General features: G+C 41.0%; 1 protein-coding gene and 1 pseudogene across 3 annotated transcripts in view; one reads left to right on the forward strand and one right to left on the reverse strand.

Annotated features, from left to right (window-relative positions):
* Window positions 1-24,956, reverse strand: part of cald1b (caldesmon 1b) — a 39,570-nt gene that overhangs the window by 5,043 nt on the left and 9,571 nt on the right. The window contains exons 1-12 of one of the 3 annotated variants that reach the window (XM_063196222.1): window positions 20,819-20,984; window positions 19,754-19,860; window positions 13,068-13,148; window positions 12,249-12,648; window positions 11,268-12,056; window positions 10,894-10,961; window positions 9,008-9,179; window positions 8,394-8,528; window positions 8,250-8,293; window positions 7,728-7,818; window positions 6,648-6,803; window positions 3,662-3,793 (exon numbers count right to left, since the gene is read on the reverse strand). In XM_063196222.1, coding sequence (XP_063052292.1) covers window positions 3,662-3,793; window positions 6,648-6,803; window positions 7,728-7,818; window positions 8,250-8,293; window positions 8,394-8,528; window positions 9,008-9,179; window positions 10,894-10,961; window positions 11,268-12,056; window positions 12,249-12,648; window positions 13,068-13,148; window positions 19,754-19,833 — 2,148 coding nt within the window. In that variant the 5' untranslated portion in view covers window positions 19,834-19,860; window positions 20,819-20,984. Of the gene's footprint in view, window positions 1-3,661; window positions 3,794-6,647; window positions 6,804-7,727; window positions 7,819-8,249; window positions 8,294-8,393; window positions 8,529-9,007; window positions 9,183-10,893; window positions 10,962-11,267; window positions 12,057-12,248; window positions 12,649-13,067; window positions 13,149-19,753; window positions 19,861-20,818; window positions 20,985-24,956 lie in introns of those variants that run through there. The other 2 variants (XM_063196219.1, XM_063196220.1) reach the window with 2 other exon arrangements.
* On the forward strand, window positions 8,713-8,882 carry LOC134448178 (U2 spliceosomal RNA; annotated as a pseudogene).

The following is a 24,956-nucleotide window of genomic DNA, read 5'->3' on the forward strand; positions in this document are numbered from 1 at the left end:
GAATTCACCCCCTGTTAGTTTCCACTGGCCCAGCATCCCATGCAGCCTCTCCTCTCCTCTCCTCTCCTCTCCAGTCTCCATTCCTCTCCTCTCCTCTCCACTCTCCTCTCCTCCTCTCTCATCACTCTTCCATCTCTTCTCCTCTCCTCTCGTGTCCTGTCCTCTTCTCTCCCCACTTCTCACCCATAGATGCCAAGCTCTGTCTGTTCCATTAGTACCTGGCACCTTTGTCAGATTCTGATCGCATTTTGTTCCCTCTGCACACCTGTTTAGGGGTTCCTGTTTATAAGGATGGAAATTGGCACCAGACAGAAGCCAAATAAAATGCTTCTACAACGTGAAAGATCCAGGTAGATTTTGGACCTAAAATAGTAATTCGCTGTTTAGCAGTGATAGAATTTTTCATAAGTGCTGCATTTTGTGCGCACGTTAAATTCCCACATTCGTATACAGTCCAATGCTCATAAAATCCATATACTGTATCTGCTCTGCTCTGTGGTAGATTGAAATGTCGGTAACACTTTATTTTACGGATTGCTAATAAGGTGGTAATTTCATGTTCATTTCATAGTTATTTCAGGGTAATAACTGTTTGTTTTTAGTAACAACAGCAAAATAACCAAACCGTTTCCAGTGCATTGTGGTGACACCCTGATGACTCGCAGCACGGTGACACTTTGTTCACACACACACACACACACACACACACACACACACACACACACACACACACACACACACACACACACACACACACACACACACACACACACACACACACACACACACACACACACACACACACACACAATGAACTGGAAACTGTATGGTTATTTTGCTGTTGTTACTAAAAACAAACAGTTATTACCCTGAAATAACTATGAAATAACTATGAAATTAACACGAAATTACCACCTTATTAGTGATCCGTAAAGTAAAGTGTTACCGAAATGTCTCAAACAAGTTTATGTGGGTCAGTGACATTTCAGCAGTAGCACACGTCAGGGCGGCGCAACGATACCCAGTGCCACTATTGTATGGATTTGTTTGTTTGCTTGCTTGTTTATTCATGATTGTAGCATATCAACCACCAATTACCAATTAATTTATGGGCATTAGATCTCGTTGCGCCACCTGACGTATGAGCACAAAAAACTCTCTTTGACCCATGTACTGATGCTCTCTGTAGATGGTGCATTGATTGTTTGTTGCACTATTTAGAGCAGTGTTTCCCAACATTTTTTTTTTATCCTGCGTACCCTCAAAGCAATTTTGTCATATGATAAGTACCCCTCTCACTCATGCCCTATATCTGTTCTTCTTTCTCAATGTGACTACACTCCATATATTTGTTATTGTTACATTTTTCCAAGTACCCCCTGAGGTGTGCTCGCGTACCCCTAGTGGTACACATGCCCCTGGTTGAGAAACACTGATTTAGAGTACAAGGAGGAGCTAGCCTTGTGACCAATAAGACAAGAAACTTACACATCACAGGCACAAGGATGTTTCTTTACATTCTGACCACCTGTGTTATTTGGTGAGATGTGCACAATACCCATACCTGCTCATGTCCACAGACAAGAAGAAAAGGCAGCGAGCTCCAGCAGATAGGACAGCTGAGAAAGGTAGGATGCATCAAGGAGGCGTGCAAAAAAGACATACAACAGTCAAAGAAGCCGCAGGGAACTACAGAAATGTACACACAGATACATTGCAATGCACCAAGACATTTTCACACACATACAGAACATGCATGAATAGAATAGAAAAGAATAGAATAGAATAAAATAGAATAGAATAGAATAGAATGGAATAGCCATAGAATGTGCTATTGTGCTATTTTCTAAAGAATGGGAGGCAACACTGTATGGGTGTAGATGCAATGTCCATTTTTTTCCAGAAATACCCTGCTGTGACCTTTTCGATACACTTGTTCCTCCACTAGAGGGATGTCTTGTACAGTCATTGACAGAGTCATATATTAATATATGGCTCTGGTCAATGAGTTAAAGGCAGTCAGAGAACATTGCTCGTCTAAATGGCAAAATGTTTAGATTGGGTTTAATGTATTTTGGTCACATTTGTACTAAATAAAACCGATATCCTCTCCCTTATTTCCCCAAATGTGTCCTTGACCAAGAACGCCGTCAGGTAAAACTTCCAGACTATTCATTTTCCTGATCCAAGCTTGGAATTACTTTGCATGTAGTTTGTAGGCTACATCTTAGTTTTTTGAGAGTGATTAAAATAAGTGGGACAAGAGAGATGAGAGAGGGGATGAGGGGATGAGAGGATGAGTGGGAGGAGTGGGATGAGAGAGAGAGAGAGAGAGAGAGAGAGAGAGAGAGAGAGACTGTGTGTGTGTGTGTGTGTGTGTGTGTGTGTGTGTGTGTGTGTGTGTGTGTGTGTGTGTGTGTGTGTGTGTGTGTGTGTGTGTGTGTGTGTGTGTGTTGGAACACTGCCATCTGGCCTCTGGTGAATGTGTTCTATTGCAGCAGTGACCTTCCCATGGTTTGATGCCCAGAACATCCACTCATTTATTCTCACAGCATATAAACCTGTCCCTTTGTTATGTGCTCTGAACACTGATAGGCCTGCATTGTACATAGGCCCCCGTTTTACCCCTGTAAAGAGCCATCATCAAATTCCATTATCAGAGATACTGTAGTACATTCATTTCTAAACAATTCCGGTATATTCTTTTCTGACTGTAAAATAGTCAACTATATGGTCTGTGTAGTTAAGTTTCTGAAGGTTAGCTTTTAATAATGGTTTCAGTTTCTGTAAGGTAGTTAACCGTCTTTCTGTGCTACAAAAAAGCGTGGATGTTTTGGCACATGCCCAGCAGGTGTCAGCAGAGAGGTGTTTGCTTTGGCATACAGTAGAAAGGTAGTCTGGTGCAGGGCCGCTGACAGCTTTTGCTGGGCCCAGGACAAAGTCATCCGAAAAGGCCCCCTACCCAATAAATACAATGTAATGGGGACCCAGTTCTGTGCCCCCTGTCTCTCTGGGCCCAGAAGGACAACATACCCGTTTGTCCCCCCCTGTCAGTGTGCCTGGTCCGGTGCTGCATATCTTGCCACTTGTGATATCTAAAGACAAGTCAATAATCGCAGGCCTCTATATTGCTATAGTTATTTCCTGTTATGTAACCATGGCCTAACTTTGGCAACAAGCTCACATTAGTACAGTACACATACAGTGAGAGAGCTGTACATTCTGCTATGCTGGACAGTTTTATGATCTATTCTGGTATAAATAAATCATTTGAAGGTATTTCAACTTCTTTACTGTCATGATCTCATCTGACTGCACCCTGTGTATGCACTGAGAGTGTGTGATTACATTCTAACATCTGATTTATGATATACTGTAGTATGAGTATTCCAATGGTAAGCACTGAAGCAGGGAATTCACTTGGGGGAGGAACATTAATTCATAACAGAAGCTTGCAATTAATAGAAGTAGAAAATAGTAAGATAGGAAAACAGGAAGATGAAATGTATGCTCTATGTCTAGGATTCCTTCTGTGATTTTTTTGTGCCTTTTTCTGTGCTTTTTTGGTTCAACTCCTTAAATTACAGACATGTGATGTAAGGGTGACTTTTCTTTTCTTGAACGTCTAACGTGAATTTGTCAAATGGAAGTGACGGCTTACAGCAGGCTTTGCTGCAGCTGTCTTTTCGGCGGCTGGTTGTGGAGCTGTCTTTTCGGCGGCTGGTTGTGGGGTCTGCTTCTTCCAGGGGTTGGTGCGGCCAGCTGGACCTGCTGCATTTGTTGTCGGTGAGTCCTGCACAGAGACAGTAAAAATGATCTTTAACCCCTTAGCGCAGCACTATGGCTCTCTGTAATGCAATTTCAATGTTGTTATGATGTAGTTAAGCATTTTCAGCAAGTGAATAGGGTCGCCGGCGACCCCTGCTGCAGTAAGAGGCTACGCAATTACTATACCACCATGTTCCTTAGGTCATCCACATATAGTTATAGTTACATTCATGTAGTTACATCACATAATAACTTACATACACATAGTAACTAAATAGATCTCAATAACCTTTCTACTCCACATTTTCCCACTGCCCTCCTCAAACATCCCCCCTCCCAGTATCTTGCAAACCACCTCCTCCCAAACGAGTACCCCACCAACACCACCCACTACCACCACCCCTCTTAGCCTCCTGTGTCAGAGTCTAGTGCCTCCAGTCCAAACATTCTACCACTTCACTGTTTTTTACAGAGCCTTTAATTGCTCTCCTCATGCTGTTTCAATCCTCCAAAACTCCATCCAGCCTCCTCCAAAGTTCTTACCTCAGTCTCTTGCAACCCTTCTGAACCCGCACCCCACAACACCAAGCACCAACCAACCCACCCCGCTTTGGCTACATGTGTCACTATCCAGCATCCCCTAACCATTCTAAAATGAAATAAAATATTAACACTTTACATCGACAATGACTTTTTCATTGGCATTTGGTATATTTAGATACTAGATCAGCTGTGCTCGATCATATGTACAATGCTGTGTTTACAGATGCCGATTTCTAAACACACAAAAAGGAAAGAGGGGGTGTCGTGCCGAAAAGCGAGTCCCTGCCAGAACACGAGTGCCCTCATTGAAACCAATGACATTTTTTGAGAGAAAATTATACTAATTTTTGCAGAATGAATTACATAATTTATTAACTTAAAATATGCTTATGAAACATTACTCGTCCTCCACTTAATATGAGCTATTTTGAATGAAACCGTAACATTTGTTATGACAATTCTTCAATTATTTTATGGAAATAATACTGAAATTGTAACCAGCTCTTTATAATACTTCCAAAAGGAATGTAGATGCTTTATTGATAGGCTTTCCATCTTAAATTGTGTCGGATTTGTCTACAAAAATGGGAAAAAAATATCTGAAAAATTGGTCATTGGTTTCCATTTGTTTCAATGAAGGCACTCGCGTTCTGGCAGGGACTCGCTTTTCGGCACAACAGGGGTGTTCGCTAAGCCTTAGTAGGCGAGTACATTTAGGGTTTAACCCCAAAAAAATTGATACAAAAGGTTTTTTTATGGATTCTATTACTATTGGACCTGCTAAATGACATACTAAAAATCTAGTAAAATCTGACTTTGGGAAATTAGTTTTTTTCAACATGGCTGCCATAGGCTTATTATAAGGGTCAAGAGACACTCCAGGTGAATAGGCCAAAAAATGTAGCTTGCCGATATCACCATGAAACTTAATCCGGTGATTACTCACATATTTGTGAGAAAAAAATGTATTGCAAGTTTTCTGAAATGTTATGTTTTAATATGGTAATTGGACTATATCTAATTAAATATGCATTAAATTTCAAAATGCAAAACCTCAAAATCTGAAAAAGCCAAGCTCAAAATTACTCTTTTATTTAGTTTCTAGTAAGCCAGAAGATATCTACAGAAGAGATTATGGACATCTCTTTTTGTTTTGTAGTAAATCTAAAAATCTTTGTGCAGACACACCAGCTAGCATTTTTTTCCAAAACATGATTATTTAACATCTCTCTTAGATAAATAATTGAGTTTTATGTGTCTCAAGTTCTTCCAGACATTCTTTGAGTCTGGTGGTATCATTGTTAGCATGTATCAAGAGCAAGGTCAGCTGTCCTCAAATCATAGCCTCTCCACAGAGGTGTCCTAAGGGGTGGTGCTGGGACTCCTAGTTGCCATGTACACCACATCACTGGGCCATGTTATCTGTTCTCACAGCTTCTCATACTACTGTTACACCGATGAAGCACAGTTACATTGTGCCAGATGACTCCACGGTCACACACATTTCCGCTTGCCTCTCTGAACTATCCACAAGTATGAAGGAATGCAACCTTCAGTTGAGCCTCGCTCAAATGCACTGCTGGTGATCCCAGCCAAAGATTTAGGTTTCCATGTTATCGAGCTCAATATGGATTCTGCTACTGTTGCCTCAAATAAGGCCACAAGAAATCTAGGTGTCATTGTTGATGACCATCTATCATTCTCTGACCACATAGCCTCAGCTTCCCAGTCATGTCCTCTTTCTCATGCCCTAATTGAATACAAGGCCCTGACCCTTGCCTATGACGCTACAACAGGCCCTACTCTGGCTTACCTGAAAGCTATGCTAAAGCCCTATGTCCTTTCAGGACATTGTCTGTCTCCAGTACCAACCGTTTCACCTTGCCCTCTACTTACACATGTAGTGGCTCCTGTCTATTCAGTTCAGCTGCTGAAAGACCCAAAATACCTAGTGACACCATGATTCATCACTGATGATGTGCCCTGACAAACAGCACATGGGTATTATCATAGCAGTAGTGTCTTTATCCACCCAAACAGCACTCCAAACAAACAGATCCTGAAAACATGTTAGTTCATGCCAATGTAATTATCATGTAGTAACCTTTATTTTTAAAAACTTTGATCTTGAAAATGACACCTTTCCTGAAGTCAGATTTTCCTAGATTTTTAGTATGTTATTAAAGACACTTAGAGGTAACAAAATCAGTTGAAAAACCTTTTGTATCAAGTTTTTTGGGGTTAGGTCTTTTTTTTGCATAGATGTACTCGCCTATAGGGCACCAAATTGACTAGACCCAGCCCTGACCAGCCTCCCCAATCCACTGCACCCCCACCTTGCTCTCAGTTTTCTGGGGTGCTGCTGCCGCGGGGGTCGTTGTGGGGCTCTGCACGTTGCCCTTCTCCCAAATGCTCTTCATATTCCTCACGCCAGCCTCCCCTGCTGCTCCGTCTGCCAGCGGCGACTTGGGAGATTTGGGATCTTTGCTGCCCTGTAGACAAAACCATGCAAGATTAAAAAACCTAGTACAAAACATAAAAACAAAGTACTTTGAATGTAACTGAACAGAAATGTTCAGGGCGAGTGTTGATGTTGATGATGTGGAAATACGAAGCAATGACACAGGTGAAGCACTGAAGGAGTGGCATACCAGTAGATGTAGCAACGAAACGAAACTGCTCTAAAATGGTAAAGTACAGGACTGATATTAAAATGAGAATATTGACTGCTTTTACAGTTGCCCTACTGCCAGCTGAAACACGTACTGCTGATGTTCCTGTGTAGAAGAAGTGAGTCATTTAATCACAAGATAACATTTGCTTTACGTATAAACGTAATTGCCAGTCTAAACTGAGTTTTGACACATCATGGACAACTGACTCTATAACGCTTCCTTTGTCTTATGACTAAATCTCCTGTGTTTTGGTTTTGTATGGCAGTATAGTTCTCTTAGACGGTCTCTAACACATGTGTGTATTTTTAACTTCTGACTAACGCCACTGGAGTTGAGAGGGCCTACCTACAGCAGTGTTGATGGCAGCTACAGCTCCAGACCAGTGATTCTCAAACTTTTTCAGACCGAGGACCACTTTGTCCCCCCAAAAATGTTCAGGGACCACCTGTCAACCGAATTGACAGTTGACGGGTGCTAATTTGACACTGCTATTTTCAATGCAGATCACTTATTTTTTACTCACATGTATTATGTGGTTATTGTGATGAAAATAAGACTTCAGCTATGCTTATCTTTGTAATAATGTAAAGCCTACTGCTAGCTTGTCTTGGAAAATTAGAAATCCCCGTACGGAACACCTCAGCTGTGTCACGGACCACACTTTGAGAATCACTGCTCTAGACTGAATATAGTAGCTCATACAGCGGTGCAGCGGAGGCTTGAAGAGCCATTTGTACTAACCTGAGCTGCAGATGTAAACTGCTCCATTCGGTTGCCCAGCTTGTTCATCATCACCACAGGGGAGATGTTATGGGTCGGCCTCACTGAGCTACTGTGGATAACAGACAGAGAAAACTTTCCAGGAATAAAGGAAGCACCACAAAAACATATGCTTCACTTCTCTTGTAAATACATTATTTTGTATTATATATTATATTATTATAAATAATGTATGAACACATTATTTATTTTCCTTATTTGTAGTGATCTGAATTAGTACACATACTATAAAGCACAGTAGGAGCTACTCATTTTGTGACATGTTTTCCTCACAGCACCATGACTGCTCCTTGCCAGATGGAGCTCAAAACACATTGGAAGTCTCATGGAAGCCGCATGGTATGCACATGGAGCGGGAAAAATAAGCATCTCCAACAGTATTAACTCTTTATAAGAGAAAGAAACTCTTTGTGTCTAAAGTATGACACTTATTCAGAACACACATACTAAAGTTTTAGAAAGACATGACGAGAGAGAGGTTACCTCTTCTGTGCCTGCTTGTTCAGAAAACCAGCTTTCTCTCCAATCTAGCGCAGGAAAGCAAAAGAGACACGCTGTGAGAAACTCAATGGAATCTATTTGGTCTGTGCTGTGAGAGCGTTGTTGGCAGTGGGTGACCTCCTGTACCTTTGAGGAAGAGCCTTTGGCAGCGACACTAAAGGCCGCCTTGGCCTCCCCTTCTGTGCCCTCTCCTTTCTGACGTTTCTCGGCTGCTTCGGCTCTCCTCTTCTCGATCTCCTCCTTCAGCCTCTTCTTCTCCTCCTGGACGTGGAATAATCCACAAAACAAGCAGTGAGAGGTTCATTTCTCTGGTGCTGCCCAACATTAAAATGTCCAGAGTGCCCGGTTAAAATGTGTACCTGTAGCAGTGGTGATTCTTTAATGCAATATGGACAGAGGCTTCATATAGTTACCAGATTAAACAGATATTGTCAAATCAATTTTGATCGCTTCTCAGCCTTTTTGGCTAAGATCAAGTGTAGTATAAAATCCATTTTGGTCTAAATCTAAATTTCAGTCCAAATTTGACGAACAAGTGTTTACTGCCTTCACTTTCTGAACTGTGTTTACTGCCTTCACTTTCTGACTTCACTGCCTGAATTTGAATCAGTAAGTTTGTTTGCCTGCACTTTGACACAGAATACGGTTCGCATAGTTTTTATCTGGTGAGCTACAGTAGTATACTGGCTTGAAACAGAAGCAGTAACTACACATTTTGTCAACAGAGCTCACTCGCTGACCTCCTCCTTGGCCTTCTTGTCGGCCAGCTCCTGCTTCTTCTGCCTCTCCTCCTCCTCCTGAAGCCTCTTCTTCTCCTCCCTCTTCCTCTTCAGGGCCTCCAGCTCCGCCTCCGTCTCCTGCTGCTTGGCCTTCATCTTCTGGTCATCTAATGGCTCCTTGGCCCCAGCTCCACTGCTGGTGTGAAACAATGCATGCTTAAATTACACATATTGACATAAAAGCATGCTATGATGCAAATGCACTTAAAGCCATGGCTGTAGCACTCAAGTCCGGACTGTGTGTTTGACTTGGACTCTAATCTTTTTGAACTCGGTCTTGTCTCAGACTCGAACCACTTTGGACTCGGACCTGTCTCAGACTTGACTACTGTGGTCTTGGACTTGTCTTGGACTGTACAAAGGTCGACTTGACAACAACCGTGCTCAAAGCACAAGCACACGATTGACTAGTGCTTTCATGCAGCCTGCAACTCCTCCTGCTTGGCTTCTAGGCTCCAGCGCCACCACTGGTATGGCAAAAAATACAGTATACATGAGATGCTGTATTTTATAAGTTATACAAATCACTTAGATGCCTATATACTGAAATGTCCATGTGGGCATTTGTTTATTTGTGTATTTATGTAAGCTACTGGATAGCTGAATTTCCCCCTGGGGATAAAGTTACTCTACTCTACTCTACTATATACTGTATATTACATTACATTTAACTGGTACTTTTATCCAGATTGGGTTATTATTTTAATTTAGGGTCATCCGCTGGACTTACAACTCTTAACCCTCTACTGCATGGGGTTGCCATATGGCAACCGTTAACTTTTTCCGTTTTTTCTAATAGAGGGTGCACTATTACCTGTTTATTTATACTTATTTGTGATAAGACAGCCTTTTACTTTGAAACCAAAAAAAACTTTCCAGGTCACATGATTAAGAAATAAACACAGGAAGCCCTTTTTCATCACCTACTTTTGTGTGTGGAGGTCATCGCTCGAGGCCTCCATAAACCAAGGTATTACTCTCATTTCAGCCCAAAATATTGTTATAAAAAAAATACAAACACTATCTGGAATATGTAAACTGTTATTTTTCATCATTAAAACAACTTTAGATGCAAAGGTTTTTTTTGTAAAATGGTAAAATGTTATGGTTGCCATATGGCAACTTCATGCAGTTATGGAACAACATTGTTGGCCATTCACCCCAATCAACCCCATTGGAATGACTGAGAATTAGATTAGTATGAGGCTATTTTTACAGATATTTCTTATAATTTTTGTGCCAAATTGATCATTTGAACTTATATTTGTAATTTTAGACATGCTTAATGTGAAAATGCATTGTAAATGTTTGCAAATAAGTGTAAACAACCTTTTCGGAAGCTTTTATGTAAATGTGTGTACATGTCTATGGGCCGTCTTGTAGACCATATTTTGCTATTTTACCAAAAATATTTTCACTAAATACTAAAAACATACATTTTTATTTATGTCATTTAATGAGTTTTAACATTTGGAAAGTAATATATTGAAGATTTATGAAGGGAAAATTCTCTTTTTAAGGAAAAACCTGATTTTACACAAGATTCCACGACTGCATGAAGTTGCCATATGGCAACCATTAGCTAAAAACTCAATTAAAAACAAAAAAATGTGGAAATCTATTATTTAACTCATTTTAACACTAAAAAAGCACTGAAACTTTATTTACACTGTAAAAATAATAATTCATGCAGTAGAGGGTTAAAAATCAACACATGCAACATAACATTTGTGCAGACTATAAAGTTGAATATACATTTACATGTATTCATGAATCAATGCATCAACACAAAAGGGTTAAAAAACATCTGTCGACTGGAGTAAGGTTTGTAAACTGTTTTGTCTGACCTTGGAGTTTTCTCTGCAGCCTTCTTCAGCTTTGCACCAAAAGGACTTCCATTGTGCTGTTTGATATTCTGATATTACAAACAAACACAGAGAATGAGATATTACAGCATTTTGTAGATTAATAATCTAAGACCAGGCCCAAAATACAAAAAACGACTTGTGTTTCCCCTCATCTGTAAAAGGCTGGTTTCTTCTTCTCCTCAGCAGACTTGGAAATTAGACATGAATAGAGGTATGTGTTAGCAATGATTGTATAAACATACAGATGTTATGTATAGACAGTTATGTTTAATAAAGCTTTGTTGACTTCAGTGTGACATTATTTCTGTTAAGGTAGAATTTACCATTTAAAACAATTTAAGAAAAAAATCTACCTCATCTTTCTTAAATTTAGATGCCTTGTCCTCCATCTCCTTCTTCCATTTTGGTTTCTCCTCAGCCTCTTTCTTTGGCGCCATTTTCTCCTCAAACTTTTTCAGGGCTGTTGGTTTCTCCTCCACCTTCTTCTGAGCTTCTGGCTTCTCCTCCACCTTCTTCTGAGCTGCTTGTTTCTGCTCCTCAGCCTCTTTTTTGGCCTTTTGTTTCTCTTCAGCCTCTCTTTTCCATTTGGGCACCGGTGCCTCAGTCTTCTCAGGTTTCTTCTCTTCCTCCCTCTTCCACTTGGATTTTTTCTCCTCCATTTTCTCCTCAATCTTCTTCTCAGGCTCTTTCTTGACTGGCTGAGGTTTCTCCTCAATCTTCTTCTCAGGTTCTTTCTTGACTGGCTGAGGTTTCTCCTCAATCTTCTTCTCAGGTTCTTTCTTGACTGGCTGCGGTTTCTCCTCAATCTTATTTTCAGGTTCTTTCTTGGCAGGTTTTTCTTCCACCTTTTCAACTTTTATCTCTGGTTCCTTATGGACAGTTTTGTTTTTTTCTTCAACCTTCGCCTTGGGTGGTTCTGGTTCCTGTACAGTCACTGGAGCTGGTGGTGGTGCCTCTTCTACAGTCTCCACAACAGGTTTAGCATCTTCCTTCTTCACTTCTTCTGGTTGCTCTTTGACCTCAGGCGTTGGTGTGTCCTCCACTATGTCTGCTACTGTTGATGTTACAGGCTCCTCCACTGGCTTTGATATGGAGTCTAATGTTGCACTGTCCACCTCCTCAGTTTTCTGCTCCACAGTTTCCTTCAAATAGAAAACGTCTTTTTAGGTGATAGCTGTGCATTACCAAGCTAAAGCTAATCTAAATTTGCAAAGCTTATTGTTCTTCCTTGCAGGAAAAAAACATCTGCCAATCATTCACAATTGCAGCATATACAAATATCTGTTTACAGTGCTGTGTGGTTTCTTTGCGGTGCTTAATTCAGTTCCGCTCACCTGTTCGGTCACCTGTGCTGTTGAACTCTCTGGTGCTGGTGTCTCCGCCACTGTTTCTTCTGCAGGTGCCGGTGTGTTCTCATCCTCTTTCTTTTCTTCTGTGGTTTTTGTCTCTTCTACAACTGTGCTCTTTTCCTCTTTCTTCTCCTCCACCTCCACCCTCTCCTTCTGGGCCTCGTGGGTCGCCACCTCTTTCTGGATGGGCTTCTCCTCAGTGGCTGGCCGGTGGTCCACGTGGTTGGCTGTGTTCTCCTCGTGGATGTCCTGTGATTTCTGTCTCTGCATGGCCTCCTGCATGCGCTGCAGCCGCCTCTCCTCACGCTTCTTGATGCGCTCTAGCAGAGCCTGGTCGTCCTCGCTGCCCCCTTCCGGAATGGCCATGATCGATGAGTCAAGGGCGCTGTGGAACAAAGGACAAACACAGCTTTCACCTTTGAACTGGAAATCTAGCGCTTGGAATTGTGGCGTCTGGCTGAATAACTGATCTAAATGGCTTGAGTGCCCATTACTACTAAATAATAGCTGATAGCTGATTCAGAGCTGTTTAGTTACATTTGTGGCAAACTTTTTAACATCGGAACCCCGGATTGTACTGTAATAATAACAATCATCATCATCATCATCATCATTTATTATACTGGAAGATTTAAAGTAATTTAAAGTCAGTATTTAATGTTAGACTGTTCTACAACAGGTTACTGTTAAACATCACATAAAACAGCAAGTGTACTGTAGAAAAGTATTGAAAAAGTCATAAATTAGTGATAAATTAAATAAATAAAATAAAAATAAGATTGACATGTTTGCTGTCCGCATTACCTGGATTCTTGGAGTCTCTCCTGTCGGGCCTGCCTTCTGCGCTCCCTTGCCTCCCTATCCTCCTCAATGGCCTGGCTATACCTGCAGCAGAGAGAGTAGAGAGAGAGAGGTTCCATTGGCCCATTGTTTCCGGGTTCTATTATTGCAAGGGGGAGGGGGAGAAATCCACCTTTAGGCAGACTTAGGCAGACCTAAGGACTGTTCTATTCAATGCTAGGAGTATTATGACACGCCCCTTTAGGCAGACCGGAACCTGGTCATGTTAGGTGCCCATAGCAACCTATTACATTGGCATATCTCTATATACTTAAAGAATCTCTGCCTGCAGCAACACCAGCACACATGCAGGAGCAATGACGTTAAGGAGGCAAGAAAAGAGAGAAAGGTAAGATGACATCTGGATTTCTTTTTTTTCTTCTCGATTCTCACTGGACCCAAACGTTGGTGAATGTAAGGACCTGCAAAAAAACATACATGCAGGCTATACATAGGCCTACATAGCTTGTACATTTTACACATACTGTATGTAAAAGATTGGTATCAAACTGTTACGTCTGTCTCTCTATTACCCTTCTTTGTTTACAAGATATAATATCCATAATTCATAAACATAATGAACACTATTACAAGCCAAACATGAGATGTTAAGAACACACTATGCATTGTGCATGGACTGACAGCATGGACTGACAGCTATACTTTTTAAGGCACATGGACTGGAGGAAACAGGGCAAACACAGATTTGAGCTTTGAGAGCTTATGACCACAACACAATCAACCCATGGAAAATATATAACACTCACATACATTAAACAGTGCAAACAGTCTGACCATGTCTAAGAAAGGGTTAAAGTACTATGGTCAGAGGCAGAGAGAGAGCAAACTCACACGCCAGATTGAAGATTAATACACAACAAAAAAAAGTATTTGCCACATGCAGTAGATGTATGGGTTTCTTGTATTCCTTTTATGGAACTCCATAGGCATAGACAGTATTTACATCGAAATGGCAAACCTCAAACCATGTCTATGTTATAGAATTCCATCTGACATGCCTTAGGGATGCAGTAGTATGACATGTCTGCGAAATATTAGTCGATAATATCATTCTATACTACGGAACATGCAGTCGGTGTGCATGTCAAGATGTTTATATTTAATGTTCCTCCAACAGCCGTAGACCTGTAGCATTCACTTGTGAGCATAATGTATCCTCCACTCATATGCTATTACCTCAAGATTGTGGAATGTACTGTGGGCCATAACACTTTTATAGCATAATGTACGCAGTGAGACAGCATCTTAATTTTGCACTGACATCTACGTTTATTAACAAATGTGTTCACACACTGATGACAATGGCTCCACTAGTAGCCTTTTGTGGGCCTTCAAAACAAGTCTGTTCAAACCACACGGCAAGTCATAGTGTTCAGAAGACTTGTGTTTGCTCAAATGAGTGTGTGTGTGTGTGCGTGTGCGTGTGCGTGTGCGTGTGTGTGTGCGTGTGACTTTTTAGTAATATGGCCTCTCAGGTTTTCTATAATTAAGAAAAATAAAAGTAATGAAAGTATTAGAAAAGTAAATCCAGGCCATTCCTGTTTATGTCTTTATGTGGGTCTACTGTGAAAAAAATCCTTGGCCATCTTCAAACTTGCCAGAGCATAGACATGATAATACAGTGTGTAACTGTTGTAACTTAATCATGTCATAGCAGACAAACGAAAAATTGCAAACTGCAAAAAAGCTCAGTATTACAAAATTTACAGCAAGTAAGAACACTTGAAATTGACATTAGTTCCTGAAAAAGATTACGTTTATGAATGGGCAACATACATTTTGATGATTAACACCACACGTTTACACACTAGACTTGGGCACGGGAGTAATGCACTGTAGTGTACAGTAGCTTGCAGAATTTCATGTAGGAAATACTGACACAACACACTTTACATAAGGACTAATGCAGTTTGACCTAGCAGGATATCATGCCTGCTCTTAGCCATGTGTGACAATACTGGAGAGAACAACCATCACTGTGACCTCAGAGACCTTCCACAGTGTGGATTTTTGTTGACAAGGAACATTCTGCTTCCTCATTCTCATTAACTGTTCCATCTTCTGGTCTTGGCTCTATCGGCTGAGCACTGGCCTGCTACACTGTTCCATCTTCTCATTAATTGTTTCTCTCTCACACATATTACATATTCACACACACACACACACACACACACACACACACACACACACACACACACACACACACACACACACACACACACACACACACACACACACACACACACACACACACACACACACACACAATTATATCGTTGTGGTGCCCTCCCATTGACTTCCATTCATATTAAGCCTAACAATAGCTAAAGAATGCTAAACTGTGACAGGTTAAGGTAAGGGTTTGTTTTGGTCTGTGCAGTGAGGAAATGTTTTCACATTTTTACTTTTACCAGTAACAACAAAACTAAAGAGAAAAGGCTGCTACATTTATAGGGCCCACAATTTGGCCCCCACAAATTACCATTAAGAGGATTTTCCTACCTGAGCTGGGACATCTGCCCCCCACAATGGTTGTGTGGACACACGCACACACACACGCACACACGTGCGCGCGCGCACACACACACACACACACACACACACACACACACACACACACACACACACACACACACACACACACACACACACACACACACACACACACACACACACACTAGACTGATACATAAAAATGGAAAATGGCTGAATCACTGTCAAGATAAACATTTCCCCCACATGCACACTCTCCAAAATACACGTGCACAACACTCTGCCTCTATAGTAACACTTCTCCAAGTCTAAGTCAAACCAATAAACACACCACGGCATTTGTATCACTGTAACGTTTACATGCCCAGGGCCTGTGACTGTGAGGCACAAACAGAGCTGCTTTCAAGAGCACTCCCAGTTCTGGTCGCCCTTGCCTCTGCAGTAGCTGTGCTGCCTTATAAGGGCTGCCTGCATGCTGTCCTATGTTGTGCTGTGCTGTGCTGTGGGGAGTTGTGTGGAGCTCCTGTACTGCGTTGTGTTGTGGGAGTGGAGCATGAGTTTGTCTGGGGTTGCAACAGAAGCTGATGCTGGGTCCAAGGTCTGTAAACACTCTTAGTGTACTCTTAGGCCAACCGCTTGGCACACGGTATACACGATCATCACAGCTAAACTCAATAAGGTTCCTCTGAGTTGGCATATGGTGACTAACTATGTGTATGTGTATGTGTATGGCCTGCTCGAGTATTGTTTATCCCATGGCCCCAGGCCACGGCCTTACACTTGCTCTCATGGCATATAAAGTGATCTACTAAGGATATAATGTATATCCCCTGCTGCATTGAATTATGATGGCATGGCTTAAAGGGCTTGCTTGGTATAAAGCATTGCTTTGCACACAATGCAGTGCTTGCCTGACAACAGTAATGTGTCTGAAATAATTATATTGGCCACATTATGACCACACACGTAGCTAGGTCTGATGTTAATTTTGCCTATCTTATTGTGAATTGTTTGCAAACTATGTTTTAAGTTCTTACAAAGCTCAGTGAGTCAGTGACATGTCTGTAAAAGACATGTACATTGTCTGACTTCAGTGGTAAATTACAAGGACAAAATGCATGATCAAGCACAATACATTACATTATACTGTATAATGAAGTTTAAAAGAGGAAAATTCCCGACTTTGACCTTACATAAATTATTAACAAAAATACACCTAGAACTTGGAATGCTTTGTTTATAGAACAACCCACAATGAAGAGGTACCAGTAAGAGTAAACATTCAACTTCAAACTTTAAAGAGTTATAGTATGACATTTATTATAAGCCAGAGCAGGTACAAGTCACAAGTAAGTCTCAAGTCTTTGACCTCAAGTTCCTAGTCAAGTTGAGTCAAAGACGAAGCAAGTCCAAGTCAAGTCAGAAGTCATATAGGCTAGTATATTTCGTATGTTTAGTATACTGTACTATTTAGTGTAGACATTTAGAATAAAATTTAGTATGACATTTTGGGGGCTTTTCTGTATCCACTCTACATCATTCCTGCAAAAACAATATCTTCAGGATGAAAAAACTCTTGCTATCATCAAATTGCAAGAAAAGTGCTCTCTTCAAAAAAGAGGCTGGACTTGATTGAAAGAGAAGAGACCTGGGGAATGTTCTATATAGGCACGGCTTCACAGTACAAAACAACACTGTGGACAGTCAAACAGAGGAGTCAAAAGTCAGTGCAGGGCCCTGCTGTGGCCTAACATTAACACACTGGGTTGCTTGCTACGCCGGTGACCCAGGTTCAATTCCGGTTCGGGTCATTTGCAGATCCCTCCCCGTCTCTCTTTCCTCACTTGTTTCCTGTCTGTCCTTCACTGTCCTGTCAAAAATGAAGGTGAAAACCCCCCAAAAAATACTTTAAAAAAGCATTCTGTAGGTGACCAGCGTAATCTCAGCTCTACAGCTCTTAAAATTTACCCCAATAATAATGAGAAGAGATACATCTGAAAATTACCAGAATGTATTCACCCTATTGTTGTAAAATGAGTAAAATGTATTAACTCATCAGATTTCTTTCTTCTTTTTTAATTGCCTCACATCACAGACGTTTCGGGCTTACACCCATTTCACACTGAAAAAGAGTGTAAGCCCGAAACGTCTGTGATGTGAGGTGCTTCCTGATCCTTCTAAAATGTATTACAGTTTTTCTCAATTGGTTTTGTACATTTCTCACAACATCATAATAATTCTCAAAAGTCTTTGTTCAATTGTCACTTCCTGGTGTTACCTCTGCACATGATAAAATAAAATTTTCATAGTTTTCAGCTTATAGCTAATTCTTTTGTCCACCATGCAATGGTTGTGCACAATTCTCAGCTTTTCTGTCACTCAAAAAGCTTTGTCACTGAGTGCATAATACTATCTCACTCCCCAAAACATTTAGGTCTTAGGTCATAGTATAAGTCTTGCCATGCAAAATAATTTACCAAGCTGTCATAATGCGTTGCACTGTGTAATTTCCATTGGATTTCTGTCTATAAATACGATCTGAATTGGTAAATTGCTCGCAGGTAAGTATTGACTGTCTCTAATCAAAGGCAGTAAAAGGGAATCCTATTTCAAAGAGAGAACAGGCATGTAATTCAACAATAGGCATTGTACATTACTCTATGCCTTATGTGCCCCGTATAATTATGCTCCAAGCTAAATTATAAAATTCCCCTAGAATTTCACAAGTCAGTAAGTGCACTTTATACAATATCAGTGCATTGTTTTACATTTATTTTGCTTTACAGTTCTATATTTTAATTCACATGGGCCTGCAAAACAAGTAAAAAGGGGTGGTGGAGGGCGCATTTTGACACCTCAACCAGAGTTGGCTTTTTTTCTATTTTGCAATGTGATGTCTGTCAATAAATAGGTCATACTCTAAATGTATATCTAGTCCAGTGTTAGCTGATCAATGTTACATAAAGTCGAATTTACAACATTTCCCATCCAATCTAAACATTTTCAGAACAGCTTCAGAAAAGATCCTCAAGAGTGTACTAGTCAATTGACAACATGACAGATCGATTTGACTAGCTTGTCCATACACTATGACACAATGACTAACCATTCTGCTGGCACTGACACGTTCATTGACACAAAAACTTGGTTTTGAAAGACAAACTAGGGATTTTGAGCAAGAGACGCGGTTTTGCAGGTCATCCACAGTGTTTTGCCATCTGTTAAAGTTGTTTTGGGAATGAATATTATGTTTTGCAAATTGCGAGAGAGATTCGAGAAATGTACAAAACCAATTGAGAAAAACTGTAACCCCATTGTTGAGAGGGACCAAATGTTATCTGGCATAGTTAATTCAACTCTTTAAGAGTTATAATGACACTGGTATTTTTTTTTTTACTGTGTACAGGAAGCTAACCAATGTTTAGGTCAGGTTTACGGTGCAAGCTGAGCTGCTAGGTGGGCTTTGATATACAAGCATAAACAACCCAGAGCACAGAGATCAAAGGCACACCTACTATACCCCCCCCCCCCCACACACACACACACACACCAAGCCCTCATCCCCAATGTTTAGTATGACAACTCAACCACAAACCAATGGAAACAACAACTACCTTACTGTAAACATTCTGTGAAATGCCAATCCAGTGCACTTATCCACCCTATGCACTGAATCCATGATCAAAGAACAGTACAAACTAATACACTTGTAAGCAGCTTGAGGACTTGAACCAAGACAGGGCCCACACATCCAACGTGTACAGACGTGCAATGTACAATGCAAGACAGACAGACAGACAGACAGACAGACAGACAGACAGGGAAACAAAGACTAAGAGGGATGAGAGAAGAGGAGCGTAGAGGAGATACCAGTAAAGGGGATGCGAGGAACAGAGAAGAGGAGAAGACATATGGGAGACAGCAGAGTAGGAGAAGAGGAGATGACATGGCTGTGGAAAGGAGGAGGAGGAGAAAAAAGGGGGGATGAGAGGAGGAGAGGTAGAAGATGAGAAAACACAGATGGGAGTTGCACTGCTTACTTCTAGAGAGGAGAGGATACGGACAGAGAAGAATATGAGATAGCATGACAGAGGGGAGGAGAGGGGATGACACAGATGGGGGGGTGTACTGCTTACTTCTCTGCCTCCAGGCGCATCTCCTCACGCCTCTGCCTCCTCTCCTCCCGCCGGCGCTCCAGGTCAAGGTCCTCTTCCATGGTGCCTCACTCGCAGCTTCCTGTGACCTGCAGACAGGAACAGCACAACACAACACAACCTCCTATCAGCGACACCACAGTGACATTTCCACCTCCCCACAGTAGAGCAGCAGAGACAGCAGAGACGTCAAAAAGAACCTAGAGAATGCACAGCACAGCCTCCCACTCACAACCCTGATATCCCATCTACTCACAGTAGAGCAGAAGAGAAAACTGATTTCTCCTAAAGTACACCGAAGTTTTATGAGGTTTGATCAGCATTATGTTTGATTTTTTATATATATTATAAATGTATTGAATTTGACCTTTTTACTGGCAGTAAAAACTACACTCATTTGTTAGAGTGGATGAAAAGGCAGTAAAGTGAACCTTTTGTTACATATGCAAACAGTGGTAGACATATGTTTTCTTTATAAGCAGGTTCATGGAACATCTTATTTATTGAACGCAAGCCTCCTTTAAGCATTTCTCTCCATAGCTATACCTTGTTTATGTCTTCTTTTGTATGTTAAATGTAATATGGACTACATGTTGGTGGCATCCGCTAACATGGCATGGCACCTGAAAATTCGTACATTTCATTTATCGGCTTATTAATCAGCATTTTGTAAGCATGTGTTTATGTGCCCAGTATGTGACCTGTGTTTGCATTCCAAATGTCAAATTCTATTCAAATACACGGTATAAACATATTCCATAAACATCCCAATTCTAAAATTTGACTGCATACAAATATCAAAACATATTGTAACAATGATGCAAAATGGGGTACATAATATCAAAAGCATTTCACAAATGAAGTGAATTTTTGTTGCAATGAATTTCCTTACTGTTGCATAAGAACCTACATTAACAGATGTATGCATGCATTCTGTGCATTCTGACATGCATTCTGCCTCAATAATTATACTGACTTGTTAGAAGCCCATTTAGACTCCATCTTGTGCCAAAAAAGTATGTAAGAAAATCCTTTGTCCTGTCCTACCTTACTTAAGAATTACTTAAGTCCATGCACAGTCCTCCGGCAAATATAGACCACCAAAATCCACTCTGGTTTATATCTCGCCGAGAATTCCTGCCTGGAGTTCCCCAAGTCTCAACTACCAGAAAAGGCAAAGCCTCTCTCTCTCACTCTCTCTCTGCCCTTCTCTGACTTCTGCACGTCCTCACACTCTCCATCCATCCACTCTTCCCTCCATGATTTTTTCTTCCTGCCTCCGACCCTGGATACTCCCTCCACTCTTGTACTTTCCTCCTTTCCTTTCCTCTCCTTCCAACTGCAAAAGATCTCCAACCTTCTTTCACCACACTGTCTGCTGCATATTGACGTTGGCCTCTTCCTGCACTGAACTTTTCCTACCTGTGATCTGAAAAATGGCCCCCTTTTGATGCTTGATTTCATATTTCATCTTATTATAAACTGTTTCTTATTAGCAAAAGGACATTTGTTTACACTCTACCCTCTGTGCGGACTTCAGACAGACTGGGCTAGTTCTCATTGACTAGACCCAAGGATTACCGGAGCACTCAGCATTGAATTGGAAGCAGAATTTCATGGAGAACTAAGGAGAGACAACCCCATTTCTCCTAATTTATCTAGAGCAGTAGAGCACATTTGACTACATTTCCTTTAACGATCCTGTGGAAGAATCTGCGTTAAGTGGCTATATCCATGGACATTAAGAAACACTGAGGCAAATCATTTGAAAACATTGCCACAAGTGTTCCTTTAACAAGTAAGTGTTTGTAAAAAGTGTTCCTTAAACAAGACCAACAGGCAACTAACTATGGGAGAACCATGCAGCCCCATTTTTCCCATCACATTATCAGGAACTCATTCCAGTCAGTTTTCACAACAGGGAGTTCAGTCCTGAATACTTTGTCCATTTCACAGTTGACTCAATAACAACTACATAGTATAACAATATCACATGGATCAAAAGAAACCACTATCGCAACAATCCAAAAATACTTCAGTGTTATTTTCCCTCATAATTCATTCTCTATGCTTGCACAGCAACTATTTGAGCACTGTGTGTTTTGAGGAAGAGAAGGAATAAGAAACTCACTAGAAGGCTAAATAATGACATTCATTTGGTATGAAAGAAAAAAATAAATAAATTATGGCCTTGCTTGTGTCAACTACTTTGTTCCCATACTTGCATTCCCAGGCATAGACCAACATTACAAAACATTCTCTTTTCCCCTCCAGCATGTCTGCTGAACTGTGAACCGCTTGATGGAGCAACTCAATAAAATACGCCCATATATTATTTGTACATTTTTGACTGAAGTCTAGAGAGCTATCACATTTTTACATTGTATTTCCCTTAGCAGAAACTTGTATCCAAAGACACAGCAAAAACTATTCTGAGAAGAACAGAGTATACACACATTACACTTTGCAGTGTTAATTAAACACATAGAGAGTCAAATTTGACACTCTTCTAATTGGCCCTACTCTCCAAGTGTTAAGTTAACACTGAAAATGTACTATGCAAGAGTGCACCATGATACAAAGAAGTCAAGTGCATATAGCAAAGGTATTGCCAAAGAAATACAGGACAGTGTTGTTGGTAAGGCAAGTCAGTGTTGTTAGAATGGAAACTGTTCTCTGTTGTTGTAGTTGCTATGAGCGAGTAAGGTCGTCCCCATCCACCTTAAAGAGGTACCTGAGGAGGCTTCAATTTTGGGAGCTCGTCTTACATTATTATAACCAGGAATGCAGATCTGATGTCACGATGGTGTGGACATTATATATGTACATGGAAACTTGGAAAGAATGTGGACTCAGAATTGATTTGTGAAATAGTTTTTGTTCCATCAACCTTACAGAATAATTCAGGGTTTTTTTACCACCCTCTCTAGCACCCAAATCACTTAGCAGAACTACGTATTAAATATTTGATAGCATCTTGTGTTACCCTCTACGTCTACAGGTATATCTCCTGTAATGTAATATCAACTCCACTGCAAAATGCCACCTGAGTTGGTGTGGTGGAATAAAACAGTATACATATATCGACATCTCATCACCCCAGGGCAGGGGTGTGGTCAGAAATAATAATAAAATGGGTAGGCCCAGTAAAAGAAAACAGATGGGCCTGGGCCAAAAGACAAAAATTGTTTGAATTATTTCAGCCCAAGCCAACAGGTCCACCAGTGGTTTAGTCTACTTTTTTATGGTGGGTATACTGTATATTTGAGCATTTTTTGAAGTGGGTATGCTGTATATATTTGTGCTATTCAAAACAATCCATGAGCATGTTGTCATGTGTCGCTCGCTACTGACCAGGTTGCTAACAGACCCGTACACTGACCACTCTGACGATGTTGCCAACAGACACACATATTACTAAGTGTATAAATAGATACATTTACTGGGTTCTTCCATTGCCTGGTGAATAGATGACAAATACCTTTAAAGGCCTGAGGCTGGTCATGAGCCAACACATTTTTTAATAAGTGGTGTTCCCGACTCAAAAAGGTCACAACTTGGAATCAGACACTCTCATTTCTCATAGTCTACACCGGTCTGTTTCCTCACAGAGACCACGGCCCAGAACAGGGCCAGGTGATTAATTGATCACAAATCGTGTTTGGGATAAAATGCAGGTCAGTGGCAGAATTAGCCTTCTCCTGTGCCACAGCCATTTTGGAGATACCCCGGGGAGGCAAAGTTGGAAAAGAGTATAAATGAACAAAGGTGGGGTGTGGGGCACCACCAATACTGTTAGAATGTACAGTAATACTGGACTAGGACTTAAAACTGATGCCAACCAATGACAAACTAGAATACTTAGCAAGGAAAGGAGTATCGCCGGGGCATTTCAGACCTGGATGTTTAAATTTTATTCATAATTCATTATTCATTTTATTTATAACATTCATAACATGTCGAAACATTTTAACATGTTTCGACATGTTAAAATGTATTGCACCTTAATAAATAAAATGTAAACATCTACATCTGCTTTCATTACTTGAACTATAAGTCCTTCCCATTGACACAACTGATTGTGAGGTAGCACAGGAGCACAGAGGATGTGAAAGTGAAAGTGAAATCCCATTGGGAAACTCCAACTCCAATTGTCATTGCGACACAGCCCACAAGTGCTGCACACGACGAAATTGCATTTATGCTTCACCCGTGCAAGGGGCAGCCCTGGGGAGCAGTGCGGCAGCACGGTATCATGCTCAGGGTACCTCAGTCATGGAGGAGTATGGGGGAGAGCACTGTTTGATTACTCCCCCCACCAACCTGGCGGATAGGGAGTCGAACCGGCAACCTTTGGGCTACAAGTCTGACACTCTAACCGCTTACCCACGACTGCCCAACCGCTTACCCATGACTGAATGTGAAAGGATATGAAAAATGAAATACAGCTTTTTTTACAAAATAGAATACTTCTCAGGTTAGTAGTATGATGATAGTGTAGTACAGTGTGGTGATAGTGACATGAATCAAAAGCATTGATGTGTGACATACAAGTAAAATGGGGGGATAAAAATATATCACCATTTCATTCATGACGCTCAAATGATGTGTAACTGTAAGGTCTTCCTGCACAGTCCGCCACTTTGGACTCGAACTTGTGACCTCCCGACCACATCAACACTCCAGCATGAGGGCCCCGCTACAACACCACTGATTCAGCTAAAGGTCTATGGTAGGCCGATAGTTCATCGCATCAGGAGGCTTCAGGAGGGAAGGTTTTACTGTCATCTTACTCACTACCGAACTCCTGCATCTGTTACAGATGCATTGCACATACAGTAAAATGGCTCCTAATCCCAGAGGTCGTTACAAAAACAAGGAGGAAGTCAGAAGGTTATCTGGAGGCTGCTATGCTCATATGACAAGGCGCATGATTGAAATGCAGTCAAGAGGATTACACATAGGAGTATAAGATCCACTTCCAACTAGGAGGAGTCGCATAGCCAGCCAAAGAGCATGTTGGTTGATGAAATAAAAATAAAATAACATCCCATGACGTATAACTGTAAATGACTAATTCAAACCTTTCAGCTGAGCACCAGATAAGATAGGCCTATATCTCATATTTGTGGCTATGTTTGTCCTGTTATGTGGTGTCCGCATGGGAAAACAGATACAGAATACC

This window comes from Engraulis encrasicolus, chromosome 4 (assembly GCF_034702125.1).
Source record: "Engraulis encrasicolus isolate BLACKSEA-1 chromosome 4, IST_EnEncr_1.0, whole genome shotgun sequence".
In the NCBI taxonomy this organism is placed as follows: domain Eukaryota; kingdom Metazoa; phylum Chordata; class Actinopteri; order Clupeiformes; family Engraulidae; genus Engraulis; species Engraulis encrasicolus.